General features: G+C 40.8%; 1 protein-coding gene across 3 annotated transcripts in view; it reads right to left on the bottom strand.

Annotated features, from left to right (window-relative positions):
* The window catches only part of CADPS (calcium dependent secretion activator), a 384,452-nt gene that overhangs the window by 106,097 nt on the left and 263,280 nt on the right, over nucleotides 1-15,075 (bottom strand). For 2 of the 3 annotated variants that reach the window (XM_035106762.3, XM_035106769.3), the window contains exons 15-17: nucleotides 14,622-14,685; nucleotides 13,678-13,801; nucleotides 10,254-10,271 (exon numbers count right to left, since the gene is read on the bottom strand). In XM_035106762.3, the coding sequence (XP_034962653.3) occupies nucleotides 10,254-10,271; nucleotides 13,678-13,801; nucleotides 14,622-14,685 (206 nt within the window). Of the gene's footprint in view, nucleotides 1-308; nucleotides 420-10,253; nucleotides 10,272-11,189; nucleotides 11,259-13,677; nucleotides 13,802-14,621; nucleotides 14,686-15,075 lie in introns of all 3 variants that reach the window. The other variant, XM_088662501.1, reaches the window with a different exon arrangement.

Below are 15,075 nucleotides of genomic sequence, written 5' to 3'. Positions count from 1 at the left end.
CAATCATTTCATACTTAAATTTAATTCATACAGATTCACATATCTCATGCAAAATGTTATGCAACAACAATGTTATTTTGTGCTGACGTTGATATTTGAAAATGTTGCATATGTCAGACATTGCTAGACAAAAAAAGGTGGACGTTTTGAAACCAATGCTATTTACTAGAAGCGCTGAGCTAGGAAATTTCTCTTTTTCAAAGCCTACGGTCGAGACTACTCTCCTATGATCTAAGCTAATAGCAAATCAATGAGGAAAAAGGCTAAACTAGAAAGATATATTTAATAAAAGAAAGGAAAACCATTACGGTTACTTGGTGCTTGCTTAGGTATGCCTTTCAGCATCTGATTTATCATGTTAGTCTGCGTTTGAATGGATGGAGTGGGCCCAGCTGGGGGCTTGGGCACTGACGATCGAGCTGTTCGTGAATGATGTAAAGAGACAGCAAAAGTAAAGACACATGTGACTTCATAAACAGTGACAAAAAAAGATGAAAACTTTTGAACGAAAAGTAAGCAGAAATGATAAAAGTACAAATGGAATAGCTGCTGTTTTGCTTATCGTCAACTCAAGTACTACACAATTATGACAACAAACATTTTTTTCTGAAGTCGACAGATTCCTCTATGCTACAAGAATTCACAATCTAGGGTGCTTAAAATTCAGTGCGAATGCTAATTGTTATTTCATGTAGCCAAGTGCAAAAAGCAGGATTTTAGTACAGTCAATTGGTTGTGTATGTGGTGTTTTTTTTTTTTAAAAAAATCTTTATCTGCATGTGTCAAATGTGAAATAGCATTGCATGCCTTTTATACCCATATCGTGGCAAGAAATATTGCCTACTATGGATTTCTTCTAGATATTGTGAGACTTATTAACTGAAAAAAAAGCAGAAAGTACAGAAACTAATTGTTTTGCAATGACTGCATTTTGAAAAAAAGTAAATAACACCATTCTGGGCTAAAAGGATTGCTATACAGCATTCTTTGTGCAATTTAAATATGTACTCAAATCTCTCGCTTTCTTTAAAAAAAATGTGTGGTTTCTGATTGTTTCCAGCTCATTATTTTCTACTTGGAATTCTAGTGGCTTTTATATTCTGGGTTGAATCATATATAAAAACTTGCCAGCTCTATCAAATATGTTACTTTGCTATTCCAAATGTTAGAATACTGCAAATCAGGACTTGACCCATCTGTCATATAGTTTGTGGTATCAGCCTAGGGGGGATATATATATATATATATATATATATATATATATATATATATATATATATAAAATTTCTGTATGCACACAACAACAAATTCTATATGATGAATGTACTTCTCCTATAGTTTCTGTTATGTTCAAGATCAACATTATAATAGCCAAAGCACTTCTCTAAACAATTCTGTCTGCAAGGAGTCTGGCATATTTATCTAGATGGTTTGTTGCCAGAAGCCCTTTTTCTTTTTGCTTGCATTTTCCAGAGATGGAAAAGAAGGAGGAAAGAAAGCAAGAAAGAAAGCAGAAAGAAAGAAACAAAGAAAGAACCCAATTGTTTGGCTCTTTACAGGAAGATGATTTCTGGTAAATTGTAATTTTGTAAGTGTTCTAAAAATGCTATAAAGGGCTGTATGTTCAGGTTGGTATAAACATTTGCCTCTGTCAAGCGCAACTGTAAGGGAGCAATCCAATATACATGAAGCTGGCGTAAACTTACACCAGATCCAAACTCCGTTCAGTTATGGGCCTACTGTCTACTGAGCTGACCTAAGCCTGGCAGAGGGAAAACAAGTCTTTAAAATACGGTTTGGGTTATACCACCCTTTATAGCTTAACTCAGGGGTAGGCAACCTAAGGCCCGTGGGCCGGATGCAGCTCAATCGCTTTCTCAATCCGGTCCACGGACGGTCTGGGAATCAGAGTGTTTTTACATGAGTAGAATGTGTGCTTATATTTAAAGTGCATCTCTGGGTTATTTGGGGGGCACAGGAATTCGTTTATTCCCCCCCCCAAAAAAATAGTCCAGCCCACCACATGGCCTGAGGGACGGTGGACACAGCTGAAAAAGGTTGCTGAATGGTCTTAGGATCTGGCCTAAGTCCTCCCCCCACTTTGGCACCTCCCACATCACACCCCTGGAGCACCCTTTCTTCACGGCTTAGTATAGCTCAAGACCTGCCAAGCTCAGTTCAGCCAAGGATGGGGGAAGATACTCCAGCTTACTAGGGTGAGGACCTTAAGATGTTTGATCACTGCCTTGTCGTGCCAAAGGGGTATGAATAATTCAGAGAAGCTATGAGCTGTGCAGGGCCACCCAAGACGGACAGGTCATAGTGGAGAGTTTTGACTAAACGTGATCCACCTGGAGCAGGAACCGGCAGGCCACTCCAGTATCCCTGCCAAGAAAACTCCATGGACAAAAACAACAGGTTTGCCCAAACTGCGGGAGGCAGTGGAAGACAGGAGTGCCTGGCGTGCTCTGGTCCGTGGGGTCACAAAGAGTTGGACACGACTAAATGACTAAACCACCACAAGCCTGGCTGCACCAGGAACCTCCTGGATCAGCCAGAGATGTGCTGGATACTAGCCGGCTCAATCCAGAGGATGTTGCTTTAGGATTGCTCCCTTAGGCAGCAACCCCACACAAACTTTGCCTGCTTGGATTCCACTGAAGCCAGTGGGATTTGAAAAGCCCTTGTGAAGGATGGCATCCCAAATCTTAATGAACCACCCATCCCATTCTAAGAGGTATACACTCTCTGTCACACAAACAAAAGCCAAACAATAATCTGCCCATCGTACCCATAATGGTCAGCCATAACCATAATGGGTGACCAGAAGGGCTATTCAAGCTTAGTTTTCTCATTTCCTTTTGATATGGTGACTTTTCCCACATGGCAACCTAACAAGGCGTGTTTGGGATGACAAATATGGGGAGGCCTATCGGGCCAAGTTGCAGCTCTAAGCACATAGGCCCTCCCTTGTCAATGAGTGGATATCAGGGGCAAGAGCAGTAGGTGCATGGCTGTCAGGGTCGGGCTGTGATGTCTGGCTGCCCCTCCACATATTGCATATATGCATGGAGGAATCTCTCCTGAACAGCCCTACTGAGCCAGAACCTCAGTCCACATTCCTCACAAATAATGTAAAAAAGAACTTGGAAAGCTTCACTGAGCTTTATGAAATTTCTGAATGCTCTTTATAACATTTATGTTAGGAATACCTATACAACTTATGTGTCTAAATTTCTTTCTCCCTTTTTCTGCAATGGTTCCCCTTTCCTTGAAATGAATCCATCAATTCATGTCCCAAAACATCTTAGTCTAATTTCCCATGGGCTAAGGAAGGGAAGGGATGCTGGTAAAGTTTTTTGCCTCATGCTAAACACATTATTTCTGATTTTGTCTAGTATTTCCCTTTGTGGGGATATTTTCTCCCCATGATACTATGGGTCAAAGGGGCAGAATTTCACAGAACCACTGTGAGTCAAGAAAAGATTGGAAATGGAAGCCTTTTTCCTGCTGTAGGCCTCTTAGGAAACAGCCATCCTATCTAGCTTGCAATCTGCACAACTCATAATCTTTGATTTAGAGAGAAAAATATCCCAGGCTAGTCTTGGTTAAAGCCCTTTGAGGGCATATTAAAACTCACCTCAAAAGGAAAAGTGAGCTTTATTTGCCTTTCTGAGTTGGAGAAGACTTGCTGGCTTACATGGCCTCCTGAATTTCTGTCCTTTTCTCTGTACTTTGCCCCCATTCAATCTAATGGACCAACACTCTGTTTAATAAGATGGTCACAAGTGGGTAATTTTTCTGGACACCAGAAGGGTTCAGAAAAATGATTTCAGATCTGATTTTTAAAGGAGATCTTGGATCACTTCCATGTTAATCCAAGGTGAGCTTGGAAGCTCTCACCCATTTCTATTTTGTATTAATTGCAAGATGGTAGATCCAGGCCCAGGCCCAATGGCTGACTAGCCATCACTAGGGATTGTCCAACACTGAGCCAGTAAGTAACCTAAGTTATCAAAACTGGTTTTTTTCTGGCCTTTCTTAAGTAAGACTACGGTTATGTTGAGATGGAAGCTCCCCACTTCAGAGGTTCAAGGTTGAGCACTGCAGCTCCCAACTGAGCCTATGGGGACAGATGCTGCTTCTGCAAATTGTTACTCCCTTGTTGCTACATCTATCTTCATGGAAATAGCACGAAAGGAAGCATTTCGCTGATCACTGAAACACTGAAACAGTTCACTGAAACAAGCCAACCTCTTGTAGTCTCTAGTTTGCTCTCACTATGCTGTAAGGGGGGGATGGACAGACGGACAGGTTTTGGTCCAACCCAGACATTGTGGATCAGGGAGCAGTAAATCAGAGACACTATCGTACCCCCTTTACAGTATATCTTGGTTTGAGAAAGCTTGGTGTGTGTGTGTGTGTGTGTGTGTGTGTGTGTGTGTGTGTGTGTGTGTGTTATATATGTGTGTGTGTGTGTGTGTATTTCTGTGTAGCTTGGTAGGTGGGGTGGAGCTGGTAGGTTAGCTTCCTTGGCTCCGCTGGTGTGTTTGCACTATGCTGACCTTCAGGCCACTTCCCTCCCTCCTTCCCAACAGCAACCCACCTGCCAGGAAGCTAGCATAGCAGCTTTGACTCCCCTGGCAAGCCTCTTCTGCGTGTGTGTGTGTGTGTGTGTGTGTGTGTGCTTGTGTGTGTTCGCCCAAAAATATTAAACTAAAACAATGAATGCTGATAACAAGAGCAATGTTTGGAAAAGGCTGTCGTTCCCTTGCACCAAATACAGTATATGCATGGGTCAGGAATCTCGCTGCAGACAATTTCCATCTGACCTGTTCCCATTCAGTTACGACGTGAATGGCGTTTCCTCAAAGGATACCAAAGCCAGAGGACAATTGCACCCACGAGACACGGCTTAGCTGTGCAGCAAGCCCTGCAGTAACTCAACTCTGCACCAGCCTTAAATATGTTCCAGCTACTGAACTTGCCAGCAGCTGCACATTTCTGCCAGTTGCTGCAGACCTAGACACCTACAGTGACCTAGATGAAAAATATATTTCAGAGCTGATTGGCATTTAAAAATCCTGCAGCTGTCAAACACGCCTGGGTTGCGCAACTGCAGTTTGGGGTGTGCTTGTTTGCGAGTGCCTGCGCACATGAGTGGGCGCCCAAAGCAGAAAAAATATGGGGAAGAGAATGAAGCAGAAAAAAAGGGTGGGGAGAGTGAGAGTGAGAGGAATAAAGAAAGAAAACAGTGTACAGCAAAGTGGCCATAGCAGCTGGACTTATCAAGTATTTTTTTAAACAAAACAAAACAGATTAAAACCCATGACCTATGGATTGGATTGTGCAGCTCTCAGCACATTGATCCACTACTCTGATTTTTCTTTTTTTGAAATGAAATTGTAAAAACAAAAGGAAATAGGAAGAAGTATTTTTGAAAGCAACCAGGGAGGGATCTGTGCATATTTCCCTACAGCTCCGCAACATGCACCGCAATAGTAATTAAAATACCCCTGCTGATTCCCTACTGATGCCAACAAGTGCCTATAGATGGCTTCTGCCAAACTCTGGCATGAGATGTAAATTGCTTCATGCTAGGTTATAAAGGCAGTGGGTGGAACCAGGAACACTGTCACACTACAAAAGTCCAAATTCCAGGACCACCCTTACAATTTTCAGGATTACATTAACAGCAGTTTTTTTAAAAAAAGATTTCTTTATTATTATTAGTATTTATGCATATGTGAGTACTAAAGAGACCTAATTCACTCTAACTTGGGGACTTAGGGACAGAGCAGGGCTGGTTGGCATTTGGATGGGCAGTGTCCCTGCAGAGACCAGTTTGTAGGAATTAGCATCTCCATCTTCTACATGTCTTTTGTAGCTGTTGTCATTTACCTGATTGTAACAGCTCAAAAGCGGGCCGTTATAATCTCAGAAACAATAGTGGCTGGCTAGACATTCCCATATGGAGGTACTGATTCACACATTGACTCTGAGCTTATTGCCCTGCTGAGATGCTCAACCTCTTCTCACATCCATTGCACAGAAGTGAAACTCTCAGGATGGTGTGAAAAGCAATATATTTGCTCAGTACAAGTACCGAAAAGCAAGTATCATATGGGGTAAATCAATACCAATGGTGGGTATAAAAACACAGGAAAACTTCAATACTATTTAGAAGCTATTCCACTATCTGAAAACTGCTCATTTTTGCCACCTTGTGGATATTTTCCTGTGATGATTGGGTATAATCTACGGCGCTGCAGCACTTTCTGTCTTTACAGTCTAGGAATTACTTTATCTTCGTTGAAACAATAAATAGAAGCAAGCACACATTCTGCCCACGCTATGCCACTAGTCTTGTGCACAACTCCTGTCCTGCTTTCAGGAGATCCCTTCTAGCTGGACTCCTGATTGGAATCACAAGCAAACTCTCAGCTCTGGGGGAAAAGACCCCTGGGAAGAGAAGGCATCTTATAAGTTTGCCTGTGACTTATTTTTTGTTTTTTGTTTGTTAAAAACTAATCTTGGGAGAGAAAAAGCAGGGAAACATTAGCTCCCTTTAGGCTCTCAGTGCTTTCTGTATCTGAAGGCTTCCTAGAACCCAAGCCTTCAGGTTCCTTCAGCATACTAGAGAGATGCCACAGCCGTAGCATTGCAGCATACCCAGTTGCTAGTGTAGAACAATCCCAGATGTTTTCTGGAGAACTCTGTAGCTAACACACTCCTCATATTCAACTCCAAAGTGTTTCATACCCTTACTTCCACTCTTTCATTGCTAGTGATTCCTTGGATAGGAAAGTAATGGTTGGGAGAACATAGCCAGGGTTGGCTGCTGAAACTGGCCACTGGTTCTCATACTTGCCCTAAATGGAGATGGGGTGATGGAATAGGCTGAGGACACCTCTGTCTGCCCTGTGCAAATGTATATTTGTTGACTGGTACCAGGCTCTGGCTTCCTTTCAGCTTAATTGCCATTCCTGGCTGGATGTGGACCCGCATCTGCATGCTGCTCTATGCTGCTGAGATTGACTGACAGCATGAAATCAGCATCCATGTATGTCCCTCTTAAATGTCTATGGGATTTTTGATTTTTTTTTTATGGCAGGAGGATTGAGTGGAGATTGTCCTGGGGTTTCAAATCCTGCCACCTTCAATGAAAAGGATCAGATAGCAGGTGACTGGAAAGACCTCTGCCTAAAACAGGGGTCCTCAGACTACGGCCCAGGGGCAGGATACGGCCCGAAGGCCTCTTTTATCTGGCCTGTGATGACCCCCACCACCCGCTGCCACCACTCACTCTTACAGGCGCGGCATGGCTGCTCACTTCTTGGTTGGAAAAGTGCTGGAAATAGCTTGTGCACATGTGCATACATCATTTCCGGTGCACTTCCTGGTCAGAGAAGGCCCATGCGCATGCACACAAGCTATTTTCGGTGCCTTTCCAACCCAGAAGTAAGCCAGAAATAGCGTGTGTGCATGTGTATGGGCGTGGTCTCTGGCCTGCCACGTGATCTGTGCTGCGGGCACCAGCCCAAAGCCGGATAAGTTTGGGGACCCCTGGCCTAAAACAATGGAGAGGGGGCTAGAGAAAGAAATAGTCTTGTCCCGGGAGAAGCCAGCCTCCTTTGCTCCTATGGGGAATTCCTCTGATATGAAAGAATCTACTCATTCCCTCACATGGGGCTTCAGTTGCATGTACTGTAGTCTGGCCACTACTCAACACTTTAACAATGCAGAAGTAGATTGTTTTTGCTTGCCTTCTAAAAGGTTTAAAGACATTTCACAACGTTGTGTTAGAAGTGGCAATAACCATCTCTTTGTCTGCAAAATGCAAGGCGGTTATGGGTTGATTGCGCTTTACTAGTTACATGATCAAATAATAACATTTTGGCTTCAATTCCATTGTGCCTACTTTCATTGCCTCCTCCATTTAACAAGCAGGTTGTCTTTTGCAGCTAATCAACACCTTCTGACTTCTCCAAACAAAATATATTCTTTTACCAAATCACATTAGGACTATACATGTACAAGGAATGCTCTGTTTTACAAGCTGTAATACGGTATGAATTGCCTTAAGCCACTTACAGCAAATCAAGAACTATCACCAAGAACACTCTTAAAATCTACCTAACTTTGGCATGTAATATTATCCTTCTCTAGAAGAGTAAGATAGCCACAGTGAAAATTAGTGAGCGAGACCCTTTAGTATTGAAGTTACTCAGATATCTGTGCAGAACCGTACCTATAGAAATGTACCTAAAGGTTGCTGCAATTACTATTTTCTAAACAGACAATGTATTTTAAAATTCCATGTGCAAATATAAATGAATCTTTTGCATTACATTTTATGATATGCTAGAATTCAGTGGAGCTTGAATTCTTCTACTGAGTGGTGTTCTACATCACGTGAGAATATTTCTGCTCACATGACTGTACTTCCCCCACTTCTCATCCTCTTTGCAGGCCCCCAGAATCTACTCTGGAGAGTTGGGGGATCTTCTGGAACAGATTACTAGGAGTACAAAGGAGGCACATTGGGGAGGAGATGAAGGGAAAGTTCCATTGTGAAATAATAAATCTGCATTGCAGCTTGGTGGGCAACAATGAATGTCACCCATTGACTTTAGAATGAATTTCATGTGGTTGTGGCTTTAATACCCACCATGTTCCTTTGGTGTCAATTTGAGGTGTACTACATCATGATACTTTCTGGACCAGAAAGCAAGCAAAACAGTTTAATTTGAAACATGGACACAACGGATGCCATCCGGACCCATTTTTAATAAAGTGGGGGGAAATACGTATATAGAATGCCAGAAAAATGTAACTGCAAGCTTGTTAGTGTAGCTCAGATATGGCTAATCCACAGATATATGCAAGATACGCTGAATAACCAAAATATGGAGACTATGTTACTTATCACAAGGGACTGTTGACAGTGACAATCCCTTACATGTCTGGTGAATATTCAAAAACACAGAGATCGACCAGTGAACCATGTTCACTGGACATATTAAGATCCACTCCATAATTCTGGACAGTCACAATATACATGTGGCATGGGTACCATTCCCTCTTGGTTGTCTCCTTATTTTGCTAATGTACATTGATGCCTGATGCAGATGCAGCCTCCATTGTACTTTATGGATGCATCAAGTTGATGCATGTAAGGCTGCCTGTCCTTGTCAGAGCCCCCATTAGTCATAAATATCTGTTTAAATTCTGTATAAATCAAGAGCACTGGATGCCCTTGATATTGTGACAAAATGATTACCTAATAATATTGTTTATGCAAAGGGGAGGGTAGGCAGTTTTAGTTATTTGCTGTGAGCTTTCCTTAGGGGACGACAAACTGTTCAACTAAAAGAATAGATTTCCTAGTATTTTAGTATAGTTCATTCTGGTGTAAGTGGAATTCTTGTATGAAAAAGTGAGCCACTGGGCCACTTTGTGGTAGCTTCTCTCAAAGATGACCCTGACGCAACCCAAGGCAGAATTTGCCACAAAATTATGCATTGCAGAAATATTTTCTCTCTCTAAAAACACTTCGAAATCCAGACAATCTGCTTTCACAGAACATAAACGAAGGACTCAAGAAAAACAAAGAAAAATAAATTAAATTAACAGTTCAGATTTTAAGAAATTTCAAATGAATATTTTTTTATATCCAGAAGTCATGAAAAAGGTGGCATGTCTGACGAGTTTTTACTGAATTATTTTTCAAAGTTTTTAAAATCTGAACTGTATTCTTGTTTCATTACATCACCACATTACAAACAAATAATAATAATACAAGAAACATGACTTCTCTCTGACTGTATTGTTAGCTACACATTAACAGGAAAACAATTCAACCCGAATAGGGTATTAAACAGAATATATGAAAAACAAAAATGAGATTAAGTTTAGGTATCAAACAGTGGTTTGAACAGAAGGCCAGATTGCTAATAGGACCGAGTTCTAAAATGTAGCTTTTAGGGATGTTTTTGTAAACATTTCCTTGATTAAACTGTGTCTCGTCTCCTAGTAATATGGCACTGAATTTCTGTTCTACTAGATCTACTTAGGGGAGAAGGAGAACACTAATTACGGGAATTAAGACAGCACAAATTAACTCCTTAAGTATTACTGCAACTCCAACTTCTCTCTATAAAGGAGTACATATCTTAAGGAGCTACGGAAAGGAAAACAAAGATCAATGAAAACTCAACAATCCTAGCAATGTATAATATACAGTTGTTCACCTGCATCCTTTTGATTCTCTATATGAAAGAGAGAGAAAGCAACAAGGAGAAAAGAGAGAGAGAAACAAGAACAGATATGCAGGATTAATGAGCAAGTGGATCAAAATGCCCCCCAGTTATGTGTGATATATGACATTCAAAAAGAAAAAAAGTTGCCCAAATCTCTCCCACCACCCAGAAGCATGGGGAACCATCAAAAACGACTTGCTTTGCCAAGATAAAATGTTATGTTGTACAAAGAAAAAACTTGTGTTTAGGTGGTTTAAGCTCTGAGTACGCACACTGGCTATTAGTCTGGTAAAACGAATATACACAATTTGTCCTATTCAGAGCTCTCTATAGAGGAATATTCAAGAAAAAAGAACCTTGGATAGCACTCTGTTTGAAAGATAACAGACAAGAGACGTGGAAGATCTAATGTACAGGGAAGACATTTTTCTGCGGTCGTATGCACAGATTGTAAAGAACGTTTGAAACACATACGCAATAGGGAAAGATAGAGATGACTCTTTCCCAATGTCTTTTTTCATCTTCTGACCTCTAGCTCATTGCTCCCCCATGTAGTTGCTGTCTTTTGATTGTGTACCAGTGACAAGTGTTTACAAATTGGGGTTACACAGAAGCAAAGTAAAAATGCATTCAGGTCACAGACAGAAAGAAGAACTGAAAAAACTTACAGACAAATTGGAGTTCGTCACAAACAGAAACAGCTGATTTTTTTCCTAACCTTTTTCTTTTCTTTTCTTTTCTTTTTAGGCTGATAAAAAGTGACTGGACTTCTCACACTGGGACTTTCACAGACAGAAGCAACAGACAAAGCCAATGCTAAAAGACTTGAAGCAAGGAAAGTGAGTTGGTTTGGCTCTGGATTGTACTGAAGTAATGGAAACAGAAAAGATTGAAGACAGCATGGAGAGGAGGGCGGAAGGTACTCACGAATGGTTAAATCCATCACTTGAGAGGCCAAGCAGAAGACAGGATGCTCATACATTTCTCTCTTTTTCCCTATAAAAGAGGATTTGGGCATGCAAGAGGCTTAGGTCAGAGGTAAAGAGGTTATAGGTCATAGGTCAGAGGAAAACTTTACATTAGCTCAAAAGGAAAGTAGCCGTAGAGTATTTTGGGATACACACAGGAAAAATAATAATAATTAAAAAAAAGATTTAAAATTGGAGGTTTACTGGATTAACCATTCAGCATGCTCATGAGTCACAAAAGAGATTGCGACCATGATTCTAAAGGTTTGTTCTGAATTGTTTGCAGGAATATAATGATCAGAACATCATGAATAGAAGGAAATAGAATTTGATTGATTTAAGGCTCCAAGATACTAAGGAGTTTAGCCTTCAGTATCTAAGGCTTTCACAGGTATTTCTTCATAAACATAGCCTCCAGCAGCATTGCTGTGAAATGTCTTATCTTAATTTTAATGCACTCAGGCTAGTTAGACCTCGAAGGAGGTTTTTTGGCTTCCAAATTGTAGACTCCACTGCAGAAATGGTCAAACAATGATTATTGTTTTTAAGTTAAAAAAAAGGAGCAGAAAAAAGCGAAGAGGAACTCAGAGTGAGCGGACTATGCTCATGAGAGAAAACCTGAAGCATGCAGCTTGCGGATGTTGGGTTGTTTTGAATTAACAATCCCAGCATGCTCTGAAACTGATGCAACCACTTTTTATAGAGGCAGCATAGAAAAGTGGCTGAACCAACCACGAACAAGGAAGGAGAGAAGCAGAAGAGAGCAGGTTGTGTGGGATGAAGTACTTCTCCGAAAACAATAGCTGGAATTCAAAACAAAACAGAAAAGTAAAACAAATAATAAAAAAGTTTGTTGCTTCAAAGTTTCCCAGACCTAAAAGTCACAGTGCCAAAAAAGAGGGCAAGGTAATTAAAGACAACCAAGAAGAATTGAGGCACCAAAGGAAAGTACACGCTAGCTGTTCTACGTTTTGGGAAATGAATGCATTTTTACTTACAGATCATAAAGTTTGTTTTTGCATAGATATATCTGAAAGAAGAGAGCAAAGCTTACCGACAGAGTTAGTGAGCGTTACACAGAGACCTAGGGAGTCCAGTGTCCATTCAAAAGGAAAGTCACAATAACAACAACCCCCAAACTGCCTCCGAACTGGAGCTCTCCCATGCTCGTGCAGCATATTTAAACATTGAATTTTTTAACAGAGTTCACCAATTAAAACCATTCTGTGAAGTCGAGTGCTTTGATAAATTGCTTGATAGCACAGCGCTCAAGAGACCTGCTTCCCTTCTCTATTTTCATCGCTCATTACCAAGTCAAGAGTTGATAAACATCCTTTTAGTGCCCAATTCTTAAGCGTTTCTCACTGGATGCATAACAATGAATTCATTACCACTGGTACACAATTTGCATTGTCAACGAGGGGGGTGGGGGGGACACATTGAAAAAGAGAGGAGGTGTATAATCTACAGACCCTGGAAATATGGGGCATATCACAATAATCCAGTCCTTATGACCAGCAAGGACTATGGAAAGAAAAAATATATATTGAACGGTGATATTGTTTCCTCTAGCATTATTATTCGAAGCAAACGAGAACATTGCTTTATTTAGCAAAGCTTCAGGACTCACACATGACAAGAACCCCAGATCCACAGCACATAATTCAATTTATACATCTAACAGCAAGGCATTTGTCGTGTTGTGTAGGAGTTTCAAATTACTGTACAGCAGCCAAAAAGGTAACAATGAAAACTGATTAATGTGTAAAGATCTATCTGCATGTATAGAATTCCTGCCAAAAGCATATCTTCAAGCAAGTTTAAAAAATGTCTTTTTGATAGCTACATGTGTCTCTGGTCACTAGCTGTTATTCCTTCCTAACGTAAAAGGTCAATAATATCAGCTGTGGCGAATTTAGAGTGACAAGAATGAAATCTGAGGCAAGTGCAGGGCCAACTGATTTGACAAGATCTGCTATGCATAAAAGGGGAGGTGGCAAAACATTACCCAGGGAAAATAAATAAATAGACATCCTAAGCTGGCTTACATATGTGTGTGCACAGTTAAAAAATATTTAATTTCTGATACTTCCATTGTTTCACGAACTCTGCTGTCACAAGCAATTAGCTGCGTTTTCCATTCCAGTTACAAAACATGACATACTATGTTGATCTCAATGGTTGTTTTCTAGGAAAACAACAACACAACACATATGAATATTGTACAAGTGACCAAACATGCTTACTCTCCTACAAAGTAATTACCCTCTGTACCATTTCATGTTCTTAAAAAAAGAGAGAAAGATTTTACCCTAGCCTTATTTATCCTGCAAGCTATGGCATATTTTGATTTTATTTATTTTCTTTTTCTTCTTTTTTAAAAAGCAGCTTAGTCGTCTCACTGAAACAGGAAAGCAGTGTTAATTTTAGTAGCAAAACCGCCTTACCTTCAATTTTGGCATACTCTGAGAGCCGTGTATAGTTAGTCAATGCAGCTTGCTCTAAGCATTTACGGATGACGGTCTTTACCTCCTCTTGAGGGACTGGAGTAACTATGTCTTTCATCAAAACCTTGATATAAGAAACACTGATTTGTTGTGTCATCTTGAAATTAACTGCTTTTGTTTTCAATTTCACCCACCTAAAAGATTTCAGAGGGTTCACAGTTCCCTTTGTCTCCCTCTACTGGTTAGAAAAGAGGCAGCAATAGCCCATTGCATCTTGGGAACTATTGAACCTGATCACCCTGGCCCATGGTTTTCTGCGTTTTGAAAGAGAGTGTGAGGAAGTGGGCTGCTAGGAGTGGGAATCCAGCAACATCTGGATGGCACTATATTTAGGCTACCTGTGCATTAGATGTTAAGATAAAATTATCGGTTCACAAGATTCATTATTATTAGATGCATGGATTAATTGCACCAGCCCTAAAGTACTTGTTCAACTAGAGCTGAGTTCAATAAGAGTTCAGGTTTTTCTGCTAGCAGGATAAAACGATGACTTTATGGCACAGAAAATTGCAATTAGAATTCTAGGTGTCATAAAATACCCACGTGTACACGAAGCTTTAAGCTATTGTTGTTCATGGAGTCAGGAGAGGGAAAGAGGTAACCCAGCCCAATCAAACCCACCCATGAAATCTGGACCATGGCGTGTCCCAAGTAGAGAGCAGGTGCCCTGAAGAATGCTGCTCAAATGAAACGATCGCACACAAACATGCAAGGAGATGAAACACCCCTTCACCCACTCATTTCCAATGTGATTGGAAGGAAAGTGGCACCCAGACTCCAAATATATAATCGAAGTCAATATAAATTCCGCTGAATGAAAAGAGCCAAACACGAGAACTGGATTTATTTATAATTAACCAACCTTTCAGGACCCTTATGCTTACCCTTTCCAGGAGTGATAGTGTGGCTTTTAAAGCGCCTTCTGGTCGGCCGAATGGAAAGCAATACCTAGGGTAAATACATAGCATTTTTGGATATGTGCAAAATGTTTTAAAAGCTAACAAATGGTTTACACTCATACTGCAAGTCCCAGACACTCCCCCGCTTATGTGTTTCAAAGTGAATAAGGAAAACAAGACTCTCGGGGGAGTGGGGCGGGGCGGGGCAGGGCAGGGAGAAGAAGAAATTGCTATTTTGGTTTTGAAACTAGAATATCATTACTTTATAAAAAACCAAAACCCCAATCTGCTTTCAGTTAATAGGTACTGACAAGATAAAAACAGAAAAAGGCAACAGTTTAGAACAGGCATCCCCAAACTGCGGCCCTCCAGATGTTTTGGCCTACAACTCCCATGATCCCTAGCTAACAGGACCAGTGGTCAGGGATGATGGGAATTG

This window comes from Zootoca vivipara, chromosome 2 (assembly GCF_965207765.1).
Source record: "Zootoca vivipara chromosome 2, rZooViv2.hap1.1, whole genome shotgun sequence".
In the NCBI taxonomy this organism is placed as follows: Eukaryota; Metazoa; Chordata; class Lepidosauria; order Squamata; family Lacertidae; genus Zootoca; species Zootoca vivipara.
This window is presented reverse-complemented; position numbering and strand designations above follow the sequence as displayed.